The 21,663-nt window shown below is 51.2% G+C and overlaps 2 protein-coding genes across 2 annotated transcripts; one reads left to right on the top strand and one right to left on the bottom strand.

The window, feature by feature from the left end:
• Nucleotides 1–37: 37 nt before the first annotated feature.
• SMCR8 (SMCR8-C9orf72 complex subunit) lies at nt 38–9,317 on the bottom strand. The gene is made up of 2 exons (XM_082292057.1): nt 6,781–9,317; nt 38–4,776 (listed from the first exon to the last, which is right to left on the bottom strand). Exons 1-2 carry the CDS (start codon nt 9,123–9,125, stop codon nt 4,323–4,325), a joined length of 2,799 nt encoding a protein of 932 aa, XP_082148183.1. The 5' UTR covers nt 9,126–9,317; the 3' UTR covers nt 38–4,322.
• A 268-nt stretch (nt 9,318–9,585) lies between these two features.
• TOP3A (DNA topoisomerase III alpha) lies at nt 9,586–21,277 on the top strand. Its single transcript, XM_082292539.1, has 20 exons — nt 9,586–9,601; nt 9,914–10,160; nt 11,574–11,633; nt 12,183–12,256; nt 12,883–12,958; nt 13,481–13,589; nt 13,862–14,005; nt 14,503–14,673; nt 14,888–14,988; nt 15,122–15,196; nt 15,311–15,393; nt 15,513–15,720; nt 15,884–16,069; nt 16,240–16,369; nt 16,706–16,819; nt 16,900–17,065; nt 17,519–17,662; nt 17,941–18,063; nt 18,308–19,029; nt 20,417–21,277. The coding sequence occupies exons 2-20, from the start codon at nt 9,981–9,983 to the stop codon at nt 20,593–20,595; spliced, it is 3,045 nt and encodes a 1,014-aa protein (XP_082148665.1). The 5' UTR covers nt 9,586–9,601; nt 9,914–9,980; the 3' UTR covers nt 20,596–21,277.
• Nucleotides 21,278–21,663: the final 386 nt, after the last annotated feature.

Genomic DNA, 21,663 nt, shown 5'->3' with positions numbered 1-21,663 from the left:
AAGCTTAGGTTGAACCATTTTTTAATAAGCACGGTAAAATTAAGAATTTAACCACAATGTATGACAAGAATTATAAGCTTTAAAAAATACGACCAATTTTTTTTTTTTTTGTATTTCAAAAATATCTGAACCCAAATAAATATTTTTTTTTTTTAAAAGTACATTTCTCAGACTAGTCATTTGGTGTTAACATCTGTTAAACTCTTGTGCAGTAACATTTACAGCACGACACTAAGACATGCTTCTTGGATTTCTCCCGGTCACACTCGCCCTAACTACTGACGCAAGCATTCGGCACGCACAGGCACACACACAGAACTCAACATGCAGGAATAGGATACAGTGCTTTTAAAGTAAGGTGAGAATTCATCAGAGCCTCCTGGCAGCCCTCAGAGGCAGCTCCGAGCCCAGCCCCATCCCCGTGCCCGCGGGCGTGCCACCGGCAGGACCGGGTACCCTGCTTCTGCCTTCCAGTTAACTCTGTCTGGGGGAGCAGTGGGGGGGGGGGGGTTTGTGACCCCTCCAACATCGGGGTGCAGTTTGGTGCTCTGACATTGGGCTCTGCGGCAGGTGTTCTGCAGCCTGGGCAGCTCCCTGAATTCCTTCACACCCTGTGACAGGAGCCTTCTCACAGTGCTGCTACAAGCCCTGGGTCCTGCCCAGCTCCCGAAATCTGCAATGTGGGCTGTCCCCCACCACCAGACCAGGGGGCTTAGGACCCTCATGCTCAATAAAACCCAAAGAACTGGCCTGGGAGCACGGAGCCATCAGCTCCCACCCCTGGAGTGCCTCTCCCACCCTCCCATCACGGTGAATATTGCTAGAGTACAGGCAGCTCCTCCCTGCCAAGGCAAGGCAGCTGTGGAGGTGCTCAGAAGTGATTGCTATCAGATGAAAGGAAATCTGAGCACTGTTCTCTGAGAAATGAAACCTGTGTAGGGTTAAGATCACCTACAGCTATGGCTGACCCTCCTGGGGTGGGAGCTGGAAGCGGCGGGTTAGTGGAGAGCAGAGCAGGGGCTGGCACTTAGGAAGAGGAGGAGTGAGAAACGGGAGCCCTCCCTCCTGGCCGGGGGAGGCTTCTGCACTGATGAATTCTCGGTCAGGTCAAACACCTCCTCTCCCTGGCGGTGAGGAGGGAGCCGGCGTGGCCGTGCAGGAGCGGGAACATGCTGGGCTGGGAGCACTCACAGAAGCAGGAGATGGCCATGCAGGGCACCGCTGGCTCTGGCAGCTGAGAGGCTGGTGAGGATGGCACTACCACTGCCAGGAACCCACCCTGCTCCTGGTGAAAGGATGGCTCAGGCAAGACAACGACACACGTGCCAGAACTCATGGCAGGAGCTATCAGTGCAAAGGTTGTGGCTTGCTGTTAGTCTGAATATCAGAAACTGGTGAGGTACCACAGCAGAGACGGGGGAAAGTCCTAAAGTGCCAATACAGGGATCTGTACTGTACAGGAGCAGAAGAACAAAGAGAAATTACAGAGGAAAGAGGAATTCAGCTCCCAAACACCAGCTGTTCTTGGAATCCCCCCAGTTTCTGCCACCACAAGCAGAGAGGGCAGGTTGGGCTCCAAATACACCAAGGTGCCACAGCCTGGTGTTAACTCCCCCTTTGCAGTCCAAGTTCAGCGGTTACACTGCTGAGAGGAGGACAAGCACTTGAGGGCGTGTTTCTCCACAGCTCCCAGTTGCAGACAATCCCAGAGCTCCTGTTGGGTGATGTTCCAGCCAAGCCCCCGGGGCATCCTCCCCAGTCAGAGCTGCTTTGTAGTAGAGAGGTGAAGCAGGTCACACAGGTGGTAGTGCAAGTATTGCTCAACACGGCCTTGAATATCAGATACTCCAGGTTGGACAGAGGGAGCAAGAAGTGAGTTATTTATCATTTTATGAGCACAGCTGAACACCACGGGTAGAGACCACTGTGACTAAGATGAGCCACCACTAATCATCTCTCCCACTCTGCGCTGGAGGAAGACGTGAGCGAGTCAGCAGGAAAAAAGTCTGTCCCTCCCTCCCTCCTTAAACCCAAACAGCACTAGGTTGTTTTTCAGCAGGAAACAAGCTCCTGTTTTGAGCACTGCTCCAGAGCAGGACACTGGGAGCTTTCATCTGCCTGGTGTCACCTGCATTACTCATTTACTCAGATGCCTCTTTCCCCAGGGAATCTCACCTCAGCTTTAGTGTGGAAGTTTGGGTGCTCATGAATCAACCAGGGGGCACTTTGAGTCACTTCAGGAAGCAGCCAGTTTGATGGACATGGAGGCCTTTCACCAGCAGACTCAGTTCACGTGAGACAGGAGGGCACAGGCAGGACAGGAAAAGGCTTTGAACACGCTGCAAAGGTGAGCAGCCCCAGAGAGATCCCGCTCACCTTCAGCAAAGGCCACACCAAACTGCTTCCAACCACAACCTCAAAACACCATCACAAGCAACCCCCTACCCAGGAAATCTCTCTGGAAGGTACCACGAGGCCAACTTGGCTGAGCCACCACAGACAGCAATAACCTTAAAAACAGCCTTTCTGCCCTGTTGGTTTCTACCCCAGAGAGCCCTTTCCAGGGGAGAGAAGGAGGCGGCACGATCCTGAGGCACAGATGCTGGTGCAAAATGACAGCCTCCCCAAGGAGCCTCCCTGCCTGCAGGACATGGTTTTGGAGCAGTGCAGGTCTCACAGCAAGTCTCAGTGGGGTCTAAGCCACGCTATGGAACCCCAGGCTGTACACAGAAGCTTCCCAGGCTCAGAAGGAAGATCACATTCATCTCCAAAGCTGCCTTACATTATCACCATAAACAGAAGTTTAAAAAAAACCAACAAACCAAAGAACAGATCAGCTCTTGTACGATCTCAGCTGTTCTTACCCCATAATCAGCATTAAAAAGAATTAAAACCAAGATTATCTTTCCCAGCAAGACTTTTCTTACTTAGAAGTACCTCAGGAGCTGCTACTGCCACATGGCACCAGGCAGAGCAGCCCGGGCCCAGTATCACCTATGAGACTCCAGAGGGAAGCGCTGCGCCCAGGCACAAAGCTTTCGGCACTGACAGGAACGATCTGGGAATGTCACCACGTTGGTGATACATCCTTTATGGCATAGAAGCTTTGAAAAGAAAAGTTCTCAGTACCCAGGCTCAGAGAGCAGCAGTTCTGCCCCATCCAGAGCCACCCAGGAGCCCCAGGAGAGGTAGTCGAGACGCGACAATGGCTCAGCCAGGAGCAGCACGCAGTGACGCCAGCCCTGTTTTACCACAAAGCACAAACACCAACTCCCCAACAAAAAAAAATTAAAATAAACTATTACGGATACAACATGGAATCTAGTACATTCATCCCCAATCTCTCCTGAGCACTCATACCTCACCAGCCAGGCAGCCTGTGGTAACAGCCTGCAGTCTCACAGCATGGCTCCAGCTGAATCGCATTGTTTCCCCATCACAAAAAGCACCTAAAAATAGGGTCCTCACCCTCCTTCAGTTCCCTTCTGTCTTTAAAAAGCCAGCCCTGACCTGACACTCTTTGAGGATTCCCAGTCTCCTTCCAACCTGCTCAGAGGCCACCCAGCAAATTGGACGTGACAAATGAACAAGGCACAGTGCTCTACATTCACAGCGGCTCGGGGCTTGCCAGCGTTAGGGAGTGCTTCCACCTTCCTGATTTTAACAAAACTGGGAGAAACTGGCAAACCCTTTCTGGAGAGAAGCATGTGTGCCTCTGCTGTGCTCCCACTCACCCAGGGACAACCTGTCCTGGGAAGAGCCAAGAAACTCAGGAAGTGCAGGAAGGGACACCATCCACTGTGGCTGCAACAGACCCGTGAGCTGCCGCCCTGGCAGGGGGCTCTGAGCTACACTCACAGGACAGACACATCAGTGGATAAAAAACTTGACATGGCCTTTACACCTCTGGTCACAGCCCTGGCTCCATGGAAGGGACAGACAGTGCTCAGGGTTCTGGCAGAAGCGTGCAGAGCACTGTGCTGTTTGGGGGGCTGCACACTAGTCAGTATTGATCCCCAAGACAGCCCACCTCCCTCCATGCCATAACCCCCCTGGGATGCTGCCATGATCCACTTTAAAAGTTAACAGTGCCCCTTCTGACATTTACAGAGTGCCCGATGGTTTATGTGATGGAACATCTACGCTTTTGGCTACAGGGGACACCCAGAAATCCGCTCCCGCAGACCTGGACTCCTGCGGAGCAGAGACACAAACACCTGGGCCCCTTCCCGATGGGTGAGAGCTACTGCAGACAGCGGCAATGTCAAGCACGGATGAGCTCTGTCAGACTCTGAGCACGCGGGCACACAGCCTGTGCAAGGCTAGATCTTGTACAAAAAGCTGGGAACATAGTCAAATCTGAGCAGGGGGTTCCCCCCCTGCCCCGGTTCCTGAATGTAGTGCAGCTTCAGCAGCTCAGCCAAGTACTGCACGATTTTGATATCTTCATTGGCAAGGCCCAGTTGGAGCTTTAGGAAGTTAATCCTGCGATTCACAACGGATTCCTCCGGTTCCCTTTCGCTGATGGGAAGGTGCAAATGATGGCAGAAGGTGAAGAGGAAGGCTTTAGAACACAGCTGGGTGAGGATACTTTGGACGTGCATGTAGTAGGTGCTGCCGCGCTTGATCTGCGTGCGGTGGTCAGCCAGCCGGGCCACCACGGTGCCCTTGTAGAGGGGGCAGCGCAGGGTCTTGCTGTCGGCGTCCAGGATGCTCAGGTAGCGGCTGTACCGGCTCAGGGCGTGCAGCACGTTCACCCCGGCAGGGGACACTGTCCTGGAACAGCAAGAGAGAGGTCAGGGCTGGAGGGGAGCCAATAGTTAAACAGCAGGGTGTGTCTGTGCCCTCTATCCCGTGTATTTTCCCTCTAGCTGATGAGCTGGTGCAAGACCTCTGTGGGTGAATAAAGCCTTCCATGGAAGAGAGGGGACAAATAGGCTCTCCAGCCTGCCACATCCCAAAGAAACCTAGATTTCCTGGATCCCCACATTCCCTGATCTGTACTGTGCATGCTACAGCATAAACCACCACACTTCAGGTCAGCTTTCTCCTTCAGGGACATGGAGAGGGAGTGATAGGACACCTCTGGTGAGCAGACACATCATGCAGCAGCTGGAAGCTTCTCGATGTGACTCAGAAACCCAAAGCAGTCTCCCCTTTCCAAGAGCTCCATGTTCCCCCCAAATTGCTTTGGGAGGGAGCTGCTCTGAGGTGGTCGAAGCCCAGCATGATGCAGAACCTTCTGCATTTCCTGAAAGGGAGAACCATCCTTAACCCACAACATTCCCTGGCTATTTGTCATTCAGGTGCACTCAGGTGCAAACCCACAGCAGATACAATTACCTACCAAGCTTAACCTAATGTTATTGAAATGCAAATTATGAGCTTACGCTTCAGCTCCTCCATTCTTTGTGGTGACAGCTGCTGGGCTGAGATATGGCTCCCAGCCTCAAACTGGGAGCTCCAACTGGTGTAGGGGCTGTCCCTGTGCCCAGGCAGCACCTGGCCTTAGGAGACACAGGATCCTTACTAGAATAAATAGTTTAGCATCTAAGTCCCTTCCCAGAGCCCTCATACAAATGGTTTGTGGAGAGCACCCACATTAAACTCAACACTTAATTCACATTCCACGGAGGAGAGCTGAAATGACTGACACACGTTACAGACAGTTCTTAAATAAAGTTTTCTGTTTATAAAAATTGCATCTAACCGCAAACATTGAGCAACGAGTACACACTTGGGGCTTTTAAAAACCTCACTGACAGAGAGCTTGTGAGCAGCTGTTAGCAGAGCTGTCATCCTGCCTCACGAGCATAGGAATGAGAGCAAACTCACAGTTTTGGGTAATTTCACCATCCACATCCCCCAGCAATACAATACTTTGCAGCTCAGAAAGCAGGTTTCTGTGTTTCAATTTTCCTGCTGTTTACAAGCACTCCTGCAGGAGCTATTCCAGCCCGGCTCTGAGCACTGGGCTGCCACTCTGACTCATGTTTTCCACACTGGTGACAGCAATGGCCATTCCCTGCCATACCTGCACCCAAAGCACAGAACCCATCCTGGAACACACAAAAAAATCCTGTTCATAACATCAACAAGGGCAGGGCCCTTGAGCTGAGCAAACACTCTTTGCTAATATGAGCTGTGAAACCACAGTTCAGGACTGGGTGTTGGGAAGGGGCACTTGTTTTTGGGACACCCTAAGCAGAGGTTTCTTACAATCCCAACACTGCACCTGCACAGCTCCAGGGGCCTTTCTTCCTCACCAGCACAACCCGAGGTGCTGCACTCCAATTCTGACATACAGATATCCTCACCTCTTCAACAGGCTCCACAAGGAAAAACCCTCCCCCCAGCACAGCACCATTGACCCTAAAATTCCAGCTAGAAATGTGAGAAGAGTTCCAGTAGGAGATGGCAAAGCAGAGCACACAGACTCCACAAACACTTGTATCACATCATCCAGGAACACAGTGGGATTCTGGTGTTTGTTCTCTGCTTTGCCAGGCAAAGACCTAAACCAGAAGGAAACCTCCTGGCCAAGAAACTCACCTAAGGCAGGCAGCAAGTGCCCAGCAGATGTTTTAAACATTAACTCTCAAGTGAGGCTGGATGCAGAGATGCAAATCTACGCCTTTTCCAAAATAAATCCCACCAGCAGAAATCCGTGGCAGCTGTGCCAGTAATTAAGAGATCTCCCCTGCACACCCATTGCCCTCTGAGATGAACTTCTTACCACACACCTCGACCCTATTAAAGCAAACAGATCCTGGGATTTACCTCTGGAGTCCGATCAACTTCCACTTCTGGAAATCCACCAAGTGCAGAGGGGAAGTAACCCAGTGCTTCACGGGCTTGGCATACACACCGCAGTTGGGCACGAAGATGGAGAGCGCCGTCACGAGCTTCTTGACCATGGCCTCGTCCTCCCCCAGCACCACCAGGGTCCTCCCGCTGAGCAGGGAGTAGATGGCGGGGTGGGCGAAGGGGTACTGGCGGATGAACCGCAGCGCGTTCTGCCCAGCCCTCTTTCTGTGCCTTTCCCCGGTGGCACAGGCCAGATGGGCAGGAGAGGGGGTCCTGTCGGAGCACGTGGAGGTGGCGCTGCTGATGTAGCTCATGGAGTCTGAGCACTCGTCCAGGCTGCTCTTACTGACCTCCCTGCTGCCTGTCAGGTAGTGTGAGTCGAGCTCATAGGGCAGGAGCCCTGCCGAGAGGCCATCGTGGGAGGGGAAGCCCCCACGCAGCCCCTGCTCGGCCGCCCGGTACGGCTGCGGGGGGATCCGCACCACCCCGTCCTCCTCGCACGGCTTCTGCCCCAGCTCAGGCAGGGGCTCCAGGAAGTTGGGACTCTCCTTCCCGATACAACAGGCAGCATCCACCTGCACTAAGCTTTCCTGCTTTGAGACGTCGTCCTGCCCATCGTCGATGCCCGGGTTCAGTCTCGGGGTGAAGCGAAGGCCTCCCTCGTCGTCATCCACGTAGGGCTCCTCGTTAATGGCACTTGGGTAGCTCGCTTTGAAATCCTCTGGGATGAGGGACTCAGAGGGACACGTGCTGAGCACCTCGATGCTGTCCTCGCTGACTGTGCGCCGGCTGCCCACCTTGCTCCGGCCCGCCTGGGGGCTGGGAATGACGGGCAGGCTGGCCTGGCTCTCTGATTTTGTCAGCCCAGATCCCGACTTCTCCGTTCCCAGCACCTCGATGCTCTCCCCACTACTGATGCTGCCTTTGATATCTGCATCCAGATAGTCCAGGTTCTCCTGATGCTCAGACATCACGGACTCGGACATTTTGGGCTCTTCAGAGTCCTCCATTTCCTGCTCCATCTTGATGGGCACACACTCCACACTGGACTTGTAGGAGCCCAGGCTGATGACCACTTTAGGAGCAAGGGACTCTTCTGAACACTTTTCATCTATGGCATCCTGGCCGAGCCCCTGGCAGCCTCTGTACTGTTTTTCAGGAGGTTTTTCATCTAGGAAAGACACATCCTCAAAGAGGAAGTTGGTGACACTCTGCTGCTTTAGGAGAGCCCGGCTGATCTGCTCTGTCAGGAGGTAACACACATCACCTCGAAAAGTCCTCTCGATATGGTGCAACTGGTCAAGGGTCTGGGTGAAAAAATAAACATCACAGAGTTCCTTCAGTGTCTTCAGCTTCTTGTCAAAGCACTTGGCAGACTTGGCTTTGATGAGCTTGGGGGTGTAGGATGGCATGTGGGTGTAAAGGTGAGTGTCACCAGGCTCAGCAGGATCAGAGGCAGTTGGGTCCTGAGCGCCGTCCACGTCAGCCTGGTCCAGGGCACACTCTGGCTCATAGGGATGAAATTCAGACTCCTTCAGCTTCCTGTAGGGATATGACCGGATTTGCCTCAGCAGGTCTTGATGCTCGATGATTGACTTTTCTACGCTGGCCAGCTCGTTGGCCTTCTCAATGGCCTGGGTTGTGTAATACCCCTTGTCGTTGGCTTTCTTCTGTTGCTCAGTCTCGTTGTGCAGGACAGTCCTGGTGTAGTCAAGATCTTTCAGTTTCTTTTCCAGTTCGTTGGCAAAAGCTTTCCGGTTCCCTGTCTTCAGGCATTCAGAGGCTTTGGAGAACTCGGCAGAGAGTTCCTGAAACTGCTGCATGATTTTGTGCTCATCAGCAGAAATATAGGCCATGCAGAAGGGCCTCACAAAGCCCCTGGCTTCCAGGTCATACAGGGTCAAGTGGTGCACGTAGGCAAACGCCCCTTCCTTGGAGTCTCCCAGCACCACCTTGGAATCCTCCACAAAGTTCAGCTTCGGGTAGGCAGAGCCGGGAGGGTGCCCCACAAAGGATGCCTGGTAATCCACAGACATGATCCGCAGGGAAAAATAATTGAGATCGAAGGTGCCCGACACTTTGGCGTCATCGGGGATGGTCAGGAGGGGCTGGGGCCCCACTTGCTCCGAGAACTCGGAGATGAGGATGAAGTCCCGGGTGAACTTGGAGCCGGCGACCTTGGCCCAGGGGTTGGCGCCCTGGCCGGCGAAGGGGAACAGCGGCACCGAGTACTCCTCGGGCAGGGGCGGCTCGCGGTACAGATCATCCTCCAGCTCCTCCTCCCTGGTGAAGGCCACCACGTCAGGGGCGCTGATCATATTTCCCGCAGGACGGGACCGACATGGAGCAGCGACGCGCCCCCGGTCCCCCCGCCACCGCCGGGCCCCGCGGGTGGCACCGGAGCAGCCCCGGCCCGGCCCCGCCGCAGCCGCAGCCCCGTGTCCCCCTCACGCCGCCTCCATGGCCGGAGCCGCCGCCTCCTCACGGCCCCGCAGCCATCTTGGAGTCACATGACGCGCGGCCTCCGACCCCGCCGGCAGGAAGCGAGGCCACTGCCTCCTCCTCTTCCTCAGCTGGAGTTGTTTATTTTTACCGTCGTCGCCCTTTGTCGTTACCGATCCTGGGACGGGCCCAGCGGCGGCGGGAAAATCGAGGTGGGGCCGCGGCGGGAGGGGACACAGGGGACGCCGCGGGGCATCTTGGAAGTTGTAGTTCTGTGCCGCAGCCGCGGCTGCGCTTTACGGCAGGACGTGACGGTAAGGGGGAGCGACAGGAGAGCGCGGGAGATCGGCCGGTGAGGGAGGAACGGGGGGAAAAGAGGGAAGGGAAAGGGAGGGGGCTGCCCCAGCTGAGGGACAGCCCGGGGGGATCAGGGGTGGCGAGGGAGCTGCGCTGCCCCGGCCGTAGGGGGGAGAGGGCAGCCCCGGCAGGGCAGGAGAGGGCCGAGGGACAGGATGCGGGACCCCCCGACAGCTGTGTCCGGAGGAGGGTGACGCCGTCTCCATCCCCGTGCGGCGCCGAGGGGGCTGCCCTGAGCCTCCCGGCGTGGCTGGTTAAAGGCTGAGCGGCCGAGCGGTGACATCAACATCTCTCTCCATGCCGGCAGGATCCGGCCCCGGGACGCGGAGCAGCAGCATGCCCTGTCCCCGCGGGAGCTGGCTTTACCTCCTGTGATGAACCTCTACGTGCGGCTGTTTACCAGGGGCAGGATGCTGCCCCAGCCCTGGCGCTTCTTCTCGCGGGCCGCCGAGGACTTGGCGCTGCAGAGGATCCGCAAGGTGCTGTGCGTGGCGGAGAAGAACGATGCTGCCCGAGGGATCGCTGACCTGCTCTCCAACAGCAGGATGCGGCGGGTAGGAACACCCCACATGGTGCTGCTCCCTGGTACACGGACAGGAGTGGCTTAGCGGGCTGGGGAGGGTCCATGGCATGTGCGGCAGCCCCAGCACTCTTGGCAGAGCTTGGCATGGACACTTCACGTCAGCACGTGCCACACTTGGCACTGTTTGTGTCTCTGAACACACGAGGGTACAAGAATGGCTTTGTTCTGTGGACGAACACCACTTGCCCAAATGTATTTGGGAGTCTCAGATCCTTGTGGTTTAAGTCCAGTGGGAGCTCCCTCTGCCCAGGCTGCCTTCCCCGGGCACTGAGCTCCATGGTGAGGGCTCCCTGGGTCATTCCTGGATTAGCAGCGTGTGACAGAGGCTTCAGAAACTGACACCACCCATTGGCATGCATTTCCCTGTCCAAAAGCACCACTTCTGCAGCATCAGCAAGTGTCAGGGTTTACTGGAGTTCACCAAATAAAGCAAAAACAGGCTATGGTTTGGAGAAGAGGAATTGAAAGATCTCTCCTCCCTGCTGCTCTGGGTTGTGACCGTTAACAGTTTGCATAATCACTTGCTGTTTCCAAACTTAGGAACTAGAAGGTGCTTCTAGACCAGAATCAGAGAATCGCTGAGATTGGAAAAGACCCCTGAGATCATCAAGACCAACCTGTAACCAATCCCCACCTTGTCACCCAGCCCAGAGAACTGAATGCCATTTCCAGTCACTCCCTGAATACCTCCAGAGGTGGTGCCTCCAAATTTCCCTGGGCAGTTCCAATGCTTGATAACCCTTTCCATGAAGAAATTCTTCCTGATGTCCAACCTAAACCTTCCCTGGCACAGCCTGAGGCTCCTTCCTCTCATCTTGTCACTTGTTACCTGGGAAAAAAGGCTGACCCCCACATGGCTCCAACATCCTTTATTTGAATAAAAGGTGTTATTGAGAACCTGGGTGCTGACAGTCCCAATCAAGAAATCATCCTGCTTCTGTAAAAAAAGCAGCAAATACAGAATCTAGAAACTTCCGTGAGTCCCATTTAGGTGGGAGGTAACCCTGGGGACACTACTTGTCACTTGGAACAGGACAGGTGTTTGTCAGGAGTTCCTGAACACTGACCAGCCCCATTAAACAAATCAGTTCTTCATTATCCATGGGGAGATAACCATGGAATCACCCTCAGGAATGGTTTAAAATCCTCTTACCTTGGAAATCACCGTTTCAGTGTCTCCATAAATGGTACAGGAGATTTCCATCCCCTTGCTGCAATTCCTGTTAGCTCCAGTACCTGGTTTTCCTTTGCCGTGTACCTCCATCCCAGTGTGGATAAAGCGAAATGGGATGGATTTGTTTCTTGTTAAAAAATTAATTTTAAAAAAATTTAAGAGTTTGTTTTCTGTTAAAAGCCAGAAACTCAGGAATTCTTTTTCTTCCAGAGAGAAGGGTTTTCCAAGTTCAACAAGATCTATGAATACGACTACCAGATGTTTGGCCAGGTAAGAGTTTTCTCTCAATCTGCTGCTGGATTAATGAAGTACAAATATTAATTAATAAAAGCCATTTGTCAGGAGTTACAAAACACAGCTCCAGCCATGGGGATGTTCTGCCCAGAGATGAGGAAAAGTCAGATGTTGTTTTCTTGGCTCAGCCACCTGTTTTGTTGCTCTAAATCTTTCAGCTTTCTGGTTTTATGTCAGTCAAAACCACATTGCTGTTTAGAATTGGGAGCTTCCTACAAAAACTGAGGATAAGGCCATGGATAGAGCTTGTTATGATGTATTAGTTATGGCTGTCCCATCCCTGGAAGTGTCCCAGGCCAGGTTGGATGGGGCTTGGAGCAACCTGGGATGGTGGAAGGTGTCCCTGCCCATGGCAGGAGGTGGCAGTGAATGGGCTTTAAGGTCCCTCCCAACCCAAACCAATCCATGATTAACAGGAGAAGGGTGTCACTAATAATGTAAATTGAGAACCCAAGGGAGATTTGGGGGCTGTGGGTAGTTTTTGGTGAGTGATGGGCACTAATTTCCTTGCTTTGTCTCTTGCAGAACGTTACCATGGTGATGACATCCGTGTCAGGACATTTACTGGCTCATGATTTTATCATGCCATTTCGCAAATGGTTGGTACCTCATGCCCCTGGCAGGAAGGGCTTTGTCACCTCTTGCCCTTCACAAGAAGGGCCTGTCACCTCCTGCTCTCATCCTCAACACTGCAAGCACCTCCTTCACACAGCCTTGGGACACTGCAACCTCAAAGACAAGGGGGCAGGGAGGGACTCTGACTCAGAGCATGGTGATAAGTTCCAAATTTTATACGAAACAGCCAAAATATTGTTTCAAATTCCTGTCTTCAGAGTGCCAAAAAATCCTAAAGATGTAATACTGGTTAAAATACATCAAGGCAGGGAATTAAACTGATTCCAAAATGGGATGGTTATGTGTTCTTTGTTCAGCTAGGAGCTGTTCTGGGAAGCAAGGTTCTCTCTCTGCCTTACCTCCTTTTGTTCTCTGGGCTTCAAATAGGAGAAGCTGCTTGTTGCCTTCCAGATTTGCTGTTTTCTCTGGCTGATTTTTCATTCTGTTGCTTTTAAGTGTTACTCAGCATTTCATGTGAGCTCTGCAATTGTCTGAGACGAGGCCTGTAATAAAATACATTAATTCCAGTACTTGGAGAGCACCAGTTAGTGTCTCACAAATGTGTGTTTTAGTTTGTGTGATGCACACATGTTTGTCCTCTGTTTTCCAGGCACAGCTGCAACCCTTTAGCTCTTTTTGATGCTGAAATTGAGAAGTATTGCCCTGAAAATTACCTGGATATCAAGGTACATCATGGTTAAGACTTTCCTTGAAACTGAGCTCAGGGGTTGGTTAAACAAATATTGTCCCAGACAGAAGGATGATCTTATCTTTGTCCTTAACATTCAAATTTCTGCAGTTTAGCAGATTCCTCCTACATTTCCTAGGACTATATATGCTGTTCATTTGTGACATTGAAACTCTTCTTCTCATGTACAAGTAGTGCTAAAGCTAAAAATAGAAATGTTTTTTTCCAACAAGGTGGAATTGGTGATTGTGTCTCAGTTTTATAGAAAAAGACATTTTTAGAAAACAGATTGTGGTACATCTCACTCCAAGCCAAGCTTTTAACAGAATTAGATGTAAATAAATGACTCAAATCTTTTGAAAGCTGCCTGATCTCCTGAGACACACAATAACAAGATGTTATTGCAACAACCCATCTCCATGGATACACGTTGCGTTTCGTGTTGAGTGAGTCATTCTGAAATTAAATGACAAAGCAAGCAGCCTGGAATGTTCTCCCTGTGTTGTTTTTCTCCTCTCAGAGAACCCTTGAACGAGAAATCCAGCAGTGCCAAGCCCTGGTGATCTGGACTGACTGTGATCGAGAAGGAGAGAACATCGGCTTTGAGATCATCCATGTGTGCAGAGCTGGTGTGTGGAGCATCTTCATCAGTCTGAGTTTTAATGTTCTGATGGTTCAACAACTCCTTTAGCAGAGGAAAATTCTCAATTTTATTGTGTCCAGGTTAAATGCTGCCTGATTCTGATCAATATGTGGCTCTGATAGATCAGAAATGCATCCAGCTGTTGGAAAGCTGTAGAATCAGTTGACAGCACACTCTCTCAACAATAGCTGCTTATTAATTGCTCCTTTCCATTGGTGTTTGAGTCACTCTGATTTCTCTTCTGTGTGTATCTGGCAGTAAAGCCAAACCTCCAGGTTTTCCGAGCCCGCTTCTCCGAGATCACACTTCATGCTGTCAGATCAGCCTGCGAGAACCTCACCCAGCCCGACCAAAGAACGAGCGATGCCGTCGACGTCAGGCAGGAGCTGGACCTCAGGATAGGTACGTGAACATCTGTTACTGTAGCCTCAACACAAGGCAGAAATGCTCTCTGTAGTGTCATAAACCTGATTTTTAGATCAGATACAACTAAATGACATTTTGTGTTTTACGGGAAATGTGCTCTTTGAATCAGAGAATCATCAACACCAAGACTGAGTCCAACCTGTGACAGTCCCCTCCTTGTAAACCAGACCAGAGCACTGAGTGCCACAGCCAGTTGTTTCGTGAACATCTCTAGGGATGGTGACTCCACCACCTCCCTGGGCAGTCCATTCCAATGTTTAACAGCTCTTTCTGTGAATAAATTCTTCCTGAAATGAGGAAATCTCTCCTTTAAGCAAATATTAAGTTTATAGTTCATGCAATACTGACAAGCTTCTTCAACTGAGTATTAAACAGAGTAAAATTAATGCTCAGATTATTAAAAGGATCTGAAGTGCTGTGATTATCATTCAGCATTGTACTATTCAGTTCTGGTGCCCATTCTGTTTCCTCAGGTGCTGCCTTCACCAGATTCCAGACTCTGAGGCTGCAGAAGATCTTCCCTGATATTTTAGCAGATCAGCTCATCAGCTACGGCAGCTGCCAGTTCCCAACACTGGGATTTGTAGTTGAACGCTTCAAAGCCATCCAGGCCTTTGTTCCTGAAGCCTTCTTCAAAATTAAGGGTATGTTTGGGGAAACACAGCCCTGGGCTCCATCTTGGAGGGTTTGATGTGGATAAAAAAGGAAAAACATTGGAGCAATAAACACAAAATGCTGCAGAGGTGATTTTCTTTTCCTCTGCTGTGACCACTGAGCAGAGCTGGAAGGTTTCCAAGTGCTTTTGTGGTATTTCCATTTTGTGGCTCTTCTATCAGCCAGCTCTGTTGTCCATCACAGTGACCCACAACCATGAAGATGGCAGTGTGGTCTTCAACTGGAAGAGGAACCGGCTCTTCAATCACACAGCATGCCTGGTCCTTTACCAGATGTGTATGGAGGTAGGAAAGCTTGTAAATAGTCGCATAATCCAGATTCAGCCAAACATTCCCTGTATCTGTCTTGTTCAAGACTTTTAAAAAACAGTTTGTGTAAACTCCTAAAGGAGATGTGGGTTTTGTTTACTGTGTTTAGGATCCAGTAGCGACTGTTGTTGATGTTGTGAGCAAGCCAAAGAGCAAATGGAGGCCCCTGCCCCTGGACACTGTGGTATGTTTGAACTCTGGGAAGAATTTCTCTGAAAAGAACTTTGAACAGATGTTTTACTCACTGCTCTGAATTACCCACTAATACTTTTGGGTTTTCTGGCTCTTCCCAATGCAGGAACTGGAAAAATTGGCTTCCCGCAAACTGAAAATAAATGCAAAGGAAACAATGACATTAGCAGAAAAACTCTATACTAAAGGGTAAGAAAGCAAGACTTGGCTTGGTAAACTTAATTCTTTTAAAAGTAAATGGCCTTTTGTCCAAAATGGGAAGCATCTTGGAGCAATTCTCAAAGTGCTCTCCTGTCTTTCTTCCTAAGGTTCATTAGTTACCCCCGAACCGAGACCAATATTTTCCCCAAGGAGCTGAACCTCTCTGCCTTGGTAGAACAGCAAACACAGGACCCAAACTGGGGAGAGTTTGCACAGAGGATTTTGGATCAGGGTGGGCCGACCCCTCGGAGTGGAACCAAATCCGATCAGGCTCACCCTCCCATTCACCCCACAAAATACACCAGCAACCTGCAGGTGGGTATAACCAGAGGGAGCTGGATGGATTGTGTTGCTTGATAAATAAAGATAAAAGTCTTAACATGGTCATTAGCAGAAAATCCTCACCTGAGTTCCCACTGATTTTGTGATGTCTTGTTAACCTGGGAGGACACTGACCCTTCCCACTGTTCGATCTCAGGGCAATGAGCAGAGACTCTACGAATTCATCGTGCGCCACTTCTTGGCTTGCTGCTCTCAAGATGCCAAAGGACAGGAAACAACCGTGGAGATCGACATTGCCAACGAGCAATTCATTGCTCAAGGACTCATGATCCTGGCCCGAAATTACCTGGAAGTGTATCCTTACGACAAGTGGAGTGATAAGGTAATCCCCTTGAGTGACATAAGTGGGAGAGGCTGAAGTAGCACTTCACTGCCAACTTCAGACCTCTCTGAAAAACATCTTTTGACCATTTCTGGCCGTTTTCACTCAGAGCCTTTGTGCTGAGTGAATGGACCAGGAAGCATTTTCAAAGAGATTCTCCTTCCCTTCAGGTTATCCCGCTGTATGAGAAGGGGTCTCGCTTTCAGCCCACCACGGTGGAGATGGTGGATGGGGAAACCAGTCCTCCCTTGCTCCTCACAGAAGCAGATCTCATTGCTCTCATGGAAAAACACGGCATTGGTCAGTGTGGGCAGCGTGACCTCTCACTCTTGGCAGAGGGAGTTCTCCCCAGGGAATTCTCCAAATGTTGCTGCAGATAAGAAATCACTTAAATGTGCATAATAAAGGGATATAGAGGGCAAAGTCCAAACATCCTCAGGAGCCTGCAGAGCACCTCCAGTACTCAGGGAGATGGGCAGTTTCATGTCCAGGGTGTGCCACCAGCAGCTTGCTGGCCTCAGTGACAATGGGGCACCAGGGCAGTGCTGCTCCTCACCATAAGTTGTGTCCTTGTCCCTGGGCACAGGGGAAATCACTCCTTGGCCCTTGATTTGACTGATATCTCTCTGCTTCCAGGGACTGATGCCACCCATGCCGAGCACATCGAGACGATCAAGACGCGGATGTACGTGGGGCTTACAGCAGATCAGCGCTTCCTGCCCGGCCACCTGGGCATGGGGCTGGTGGAAGGTGAGGGAAGAGCCCTTACAAAGATGGCAGGGTCCTTTACCTGCTCCTTCCTTTCGCTTACCATTCCATATATTCCTCAGGCTATGATTCCATGGGCTACGAGATGTCCAAGCCTGACCTTCGAGCTGAGCTGGAGGCTGATCTAAAACTGATCTGTGAGGGGAAGAAAGACAAATCTGTAGTGTTGCACCAGCAGGTCCAAAAGTACAAGCAAGTCTTCCTTGAAGCTGTGGCCAGAGCCAACAAGTGAGTCCTGCCTTTGCCCTCCCTCTTCCTTTTGCTTTGCTCTGCTGGGAGCTGCTGGCTGCTCATCTGAAGCTCAGCCTGGAGTGAGGGACCCTGTCACACTGTTTCCCTGGAATGAGGGATCCTGTCACACTGTTTCCCTGGAGCTCTGCCCCCTGTGTATAGGCACTTGCATGGGAAAGGATGACTGGCAGCCTGGCACGCTCTCAGGAGCTCCTGACAGCTAAGGGTTTAAACCAGGATGAGCAGTTAAGATTAAATTTGGGGATGGCAACATGCACTGACCTCTCATGTTGTACCCACACCTTTCCTGTTCCAGAAATGTGGCGCTGAGTCAATGTACTCGTGGAAAAGCTCAGAGGGGCTGTGTGGGGGGCAGCAGGCTCTGAGTCACTGCAGCACCTGATTGTTCCTTGCAGGGACACACAGGATGCTCTGCTCATTTCTTTACAGGTTGGATCAGGCCCTGGCTCAGTATTTTGGAGAAGCTGCAGAAATTCCAGAGCAGGATGAGGTATACCCAGAAACGCCTGTTTCTGTTCGGAAGTGTCCCCAGTGCAACAGTGACATGGTCCTGAAGACCAGGAAGAATGGCGGGTTGGTGACCTTCCCTCTTGTAGCCTCCTATGTTGGTTTGTGTTTCTCCAGGCATTCATTTACCTCCTTTGGTAAAAGCTTGGAAACCTTGGGCCGCAGCTTGCTGACTCCGCCAGCTACATGAGCTGTGTGGACTCAGCTGAACCTCTTGTCAAGTGGGTATTTGCCCTTAAAAATTGCAGTTTTGACAATTTCTGACAGCTGAGAAGACACAGGAATGGATCCCTGACTGTCTTGACTTTGCCTTTTCCTCATCCAGTGCCTTTGTCCCACGGCAGGTTCTACCTCAGCTGCATGGGCTATCCAGCCTGTAAAACTGCAGTCTGGTTCCCTGACTTCGTGCTGGATGTGACCAGGGATGAGAGCGTCTGTGATGTGTGTAAACCCCATCCAGTTCACAGGTGGGTCATGCCAGTTATCCCCTGTTGGACACTGGGGCAGAGACTTCCATGGGCTAGGCTGGACAACCATTTTCCATTCCAGTCTCGGAAAGCTGGAGTAGCACGTGGCTTGGGGATGGAAAGAAGAGGGGTTGGGGAAACTGGTCTCCATATAGCAGAATCAAAACAATAAATAAAAATTCAAGTTTAAATTGAGGTCTGTTGATGAGAAACTGGGAGACTTTGACTCTTCCTTTCCTTGCAGACTGAAATTTAAATTCAAGAAAGGCAGCGTTCCCCCTGTGATGCCTCTGGAGTTCATTGGCTGCATTGGAGGCTGTGATGAGATGCTGAGAGAGCTCTTGGACCTTAAGTACTTGCACAGATCATCCCAACCTGCATTGTCCACCGCCCAGCCCGGGCATCACCTGCAGGCCAACCACTCCCTGAACAGAGCCGGCAATGAGAGCAGGCAAGCCAGGGGGACCTCAAACCCAGCACGGGGACACCTGCTCTCCATCAACTCCTCCAGGACCCCCAGGGCTGCTCCTCCAGCCGCTCCAGACGATGGGAATGCCGTGGTGTGCAACTGCGGGAGCGAGGCGCTGCTGCTGACTGTGCGCAAGGACGGCCCCAACCGCGGCCGCCAGTTCTACAAGTGCAGCTCCAGCACCTGCAACTTCTTCCTCTGGGCTGACGAGCAGCCACAGGATGGAGGCACCGCAGCTCCCCGCAGCTCCACGCAGCTCCAGCCCACCGCTGGAAGAGCCGCAGCGGGAATCCAGCGCCCAGGAGGAGGGAGAGAGCCCTTGGGAAGCAGCAGCCGGGATGCTGGAGGTGGCGCAGTGTGCAATTGTGACCAGCCTGCCGTGACACGCACCGTGCAGAAGGACGGGCCCAACAAGGGGCGGCAGTTCCACACCTGCCCCAAGCCCCGTGAGCAGCAGTGCGGCTTCTTCCAGTGGGCAGATGAGAACGTGGCACCAGGTATGGCCGGGTTGGGGGGAGGCACAAGGGCTGGAGGCTCTTCTTAAGCTGAACAAAACAAGGAGCTGCTGGAGAGGGTCCAGTGGAGGCCGCAAAGATGATGCAGGGTCTGGAGCATCTCTCTGATGAGGAAAGACTGAGGGAGCTGGGCCTGTTATTCTAGAGAAGAAAAGACTGAGAGGGGATCTCTAATGCATATAAATATCTCAAAGGTGGGTGCTGAGAGGATGGTGCCAGACTTTTTTTTGTGGTGCTCAGCAACAGGATGAGGAGCAATGGCCAGGAACTAAAACACTACAAGCTTGACATCAACATGAGGAAGAACTTCTTTACATTAAAGGTGGCAGAGCTCTGGAACAGCTGCCCAGGGAGGTGAGGGAGTCTCCCTCTCTGGAGACGTTCAAACCCACCTGGACACGTTCCTGTGTCACCTGCTCCAGGTGACCTTGCCTTGGCAGGGGGGTTGAACTGGCTGATCTCCAGAGGTCCATACATTTAACAGATGTCAGGTTTGTCTTCAAAACATCTGTCAGCAGCTTTACAGCGCTTCAGATGTTGCTCTTAACAACAAAGTCTGGCTTACCTTTGCAAGTGCTGGCAGCATACATCCCCACAGCACACATCCAAGCAGGATGCGTGGCTTCTGTGTGCAGTAAACTTGATCCTCTGTCTGTCCATGACTTGTTGGATAAAGCCCAGCACTCTTTCCAACAGTCTGTTTGGGAATTTGTCTTCCCAAATTACAGTGCTCAGCTTTATGAGAGCTGTTACTGACTTGGTCCAGAGTTGAAGCCGTGGCACCACTTCTGGAGATCTCTAACCCCATTCTGGCATGCCAGAAATCCAGTTTCCACAGGGAAACTGTGCTGCTCCCTCTGCCCTAGTTTAGGGGTGCAGGGAAAGGGCAAGTCATGCTGGAGCTTTGATCAGAGATGAAACTGAGTGTGGAAACTTGCTGAAAACAAAAATAATGACAAAATAAGGATGCAAAAGAGAGAGAGCTGACAAAAAAGAGGCATAACCAGGTACAGAGGGAGATATGTGGTCTTGTGAGAGATCCTTCTCCTCCTCAGACATTTGGGCCTTAAGGGGTAAAATCAAGTTTTCAAAACTACGTAAACCCCAAGTTCTTCTCTGCCATGTTTTGTTTCTGCTTCAGCTGCAGACCAGAGTATGCCAGCAGGCAGATCAGCTTTCCCTGTGCTGTTCCCATATGTCTCTAATGCTGCAAGACAAATGGGTAACATTTCACTGTTCAGACAAGTCTGAAGCAACTGCAGGTTCAGGAATAATCTGAGAATCCTTCATCTGCTATTTTGAATTTACCTTGTGTTTGTCACCTATTTATGTTTTCAAAGATCCGTAAATTCAAGTTGTTTATCTCTAGGCCCTTCTGGAGATGACTCTTTGAACCACTTCGGCAGCAATGGATACTCCAGAGGGTTGGGAAGCAAGGCCAAGAGACCAGGCAGTCTCTCCTCAGGATCTGCTGCCAAGAAACCACGGACCTGCAGCGTTTGCCACCAGCCTGGGCACACGAGGAAAACCTGCCCTCAGAACCACTGAGCTGGGATGGACCTCTGAGAGCCTGGAAGGACTGGGGTTGTGAACTGTTGCAGGAGCAACCTCTGCCACAAGGAACTGGACTCTGGAAACAAGTCCCTTGAGTGCTTTTTGGAAGGGCTGATTGCAGGCTGCTCCTGCCAAGGGATGCCATTTGTTACAGCAAGGGTTCAACCAGCTTGGGAAAGTGGTTCCACTACCAGCTTTTGTTTCCAGCTGCTCTTCTGCTGAGCAGATTGGGATAGTCTGAACATTTCAAGGAAGCACTTGGAAGCTGAGTCTATGGACAAAACTGTGCTGGATTGTCCCCCTTCACCATCCTGGTGGTTGTTCCTGCCCTTTCCATACAGGGAAGAGCTGGATCAGGGCCACCAGGACAGACACCAGGGCTGCTGAGCTCTGCTCAGTCCCTGGCTTTCCACAGTGTGGAATTTAAGTTCCCTTCTAAGTTGATGTTACCTGAGCAACATTCCTCCTTTTTTGTCACCCTTACCTGCGTTGTCCCTGCCAGTGAAGGAGGGTCAGGTGCAGAGGAGCTGGATCTGGTGCTTGCCCTGGGAGGAGCTCAGCTGCAGTGCTCAGGAAAAACCTTCATTTTAGATGGTCCCTGAATTTGAAGGCAAGTTCTTCCTCAAACTTTGAGACATGCCTTTATAATGCTGCTAGCTGATGAAAGTTATTTTTGTCAAACTACTAAGTTTCTTATTAAAATATTATTTAAATTTTAAATTTGATGCAGTGACACCTTAATTCTGCCTAATTATTTCTTCCTACATAAAACAGTGAAGCTTTCACTGTAAAAGCATCCAGCCAAATCTTGCTCTTTCCAATCACTGGAACAATACAGGAGCTTTCTTGGCAGAAATTCCCCACAGTAATTTAGAAGTGAGCTACAAAGAGATGGAAAAAATGTTTTTTATCTCACCAGCTGCATCTGCTGACCCGGGACAGACAGAGCTGGCTGAGCTGAAGGGAGGCTCTGTTTTCCTGTTCTGAGTTCAGACTGAAGTTCCCTGGGAAGCCAGGCTGCCTCTCCCCTCGCTGTTGGGGCTTCCTCTGTTCATGAAATGA

The sequence above is a fragment of the Coloeus monedula genome, assembly GCF_965178545.1.
Source record: "Coloeus monedula genome assembly, chromosome: 16".
NCBI lineage: Eukaryota > Metazoa > Chordata > Aves > Passeriformes > Corvidae > Coloeus > Coloeus monedula.
Note: the sequence above shows the minus strand (reverse complement) of the source record. Positions and strands in the feature narration are given on the sequence as shown.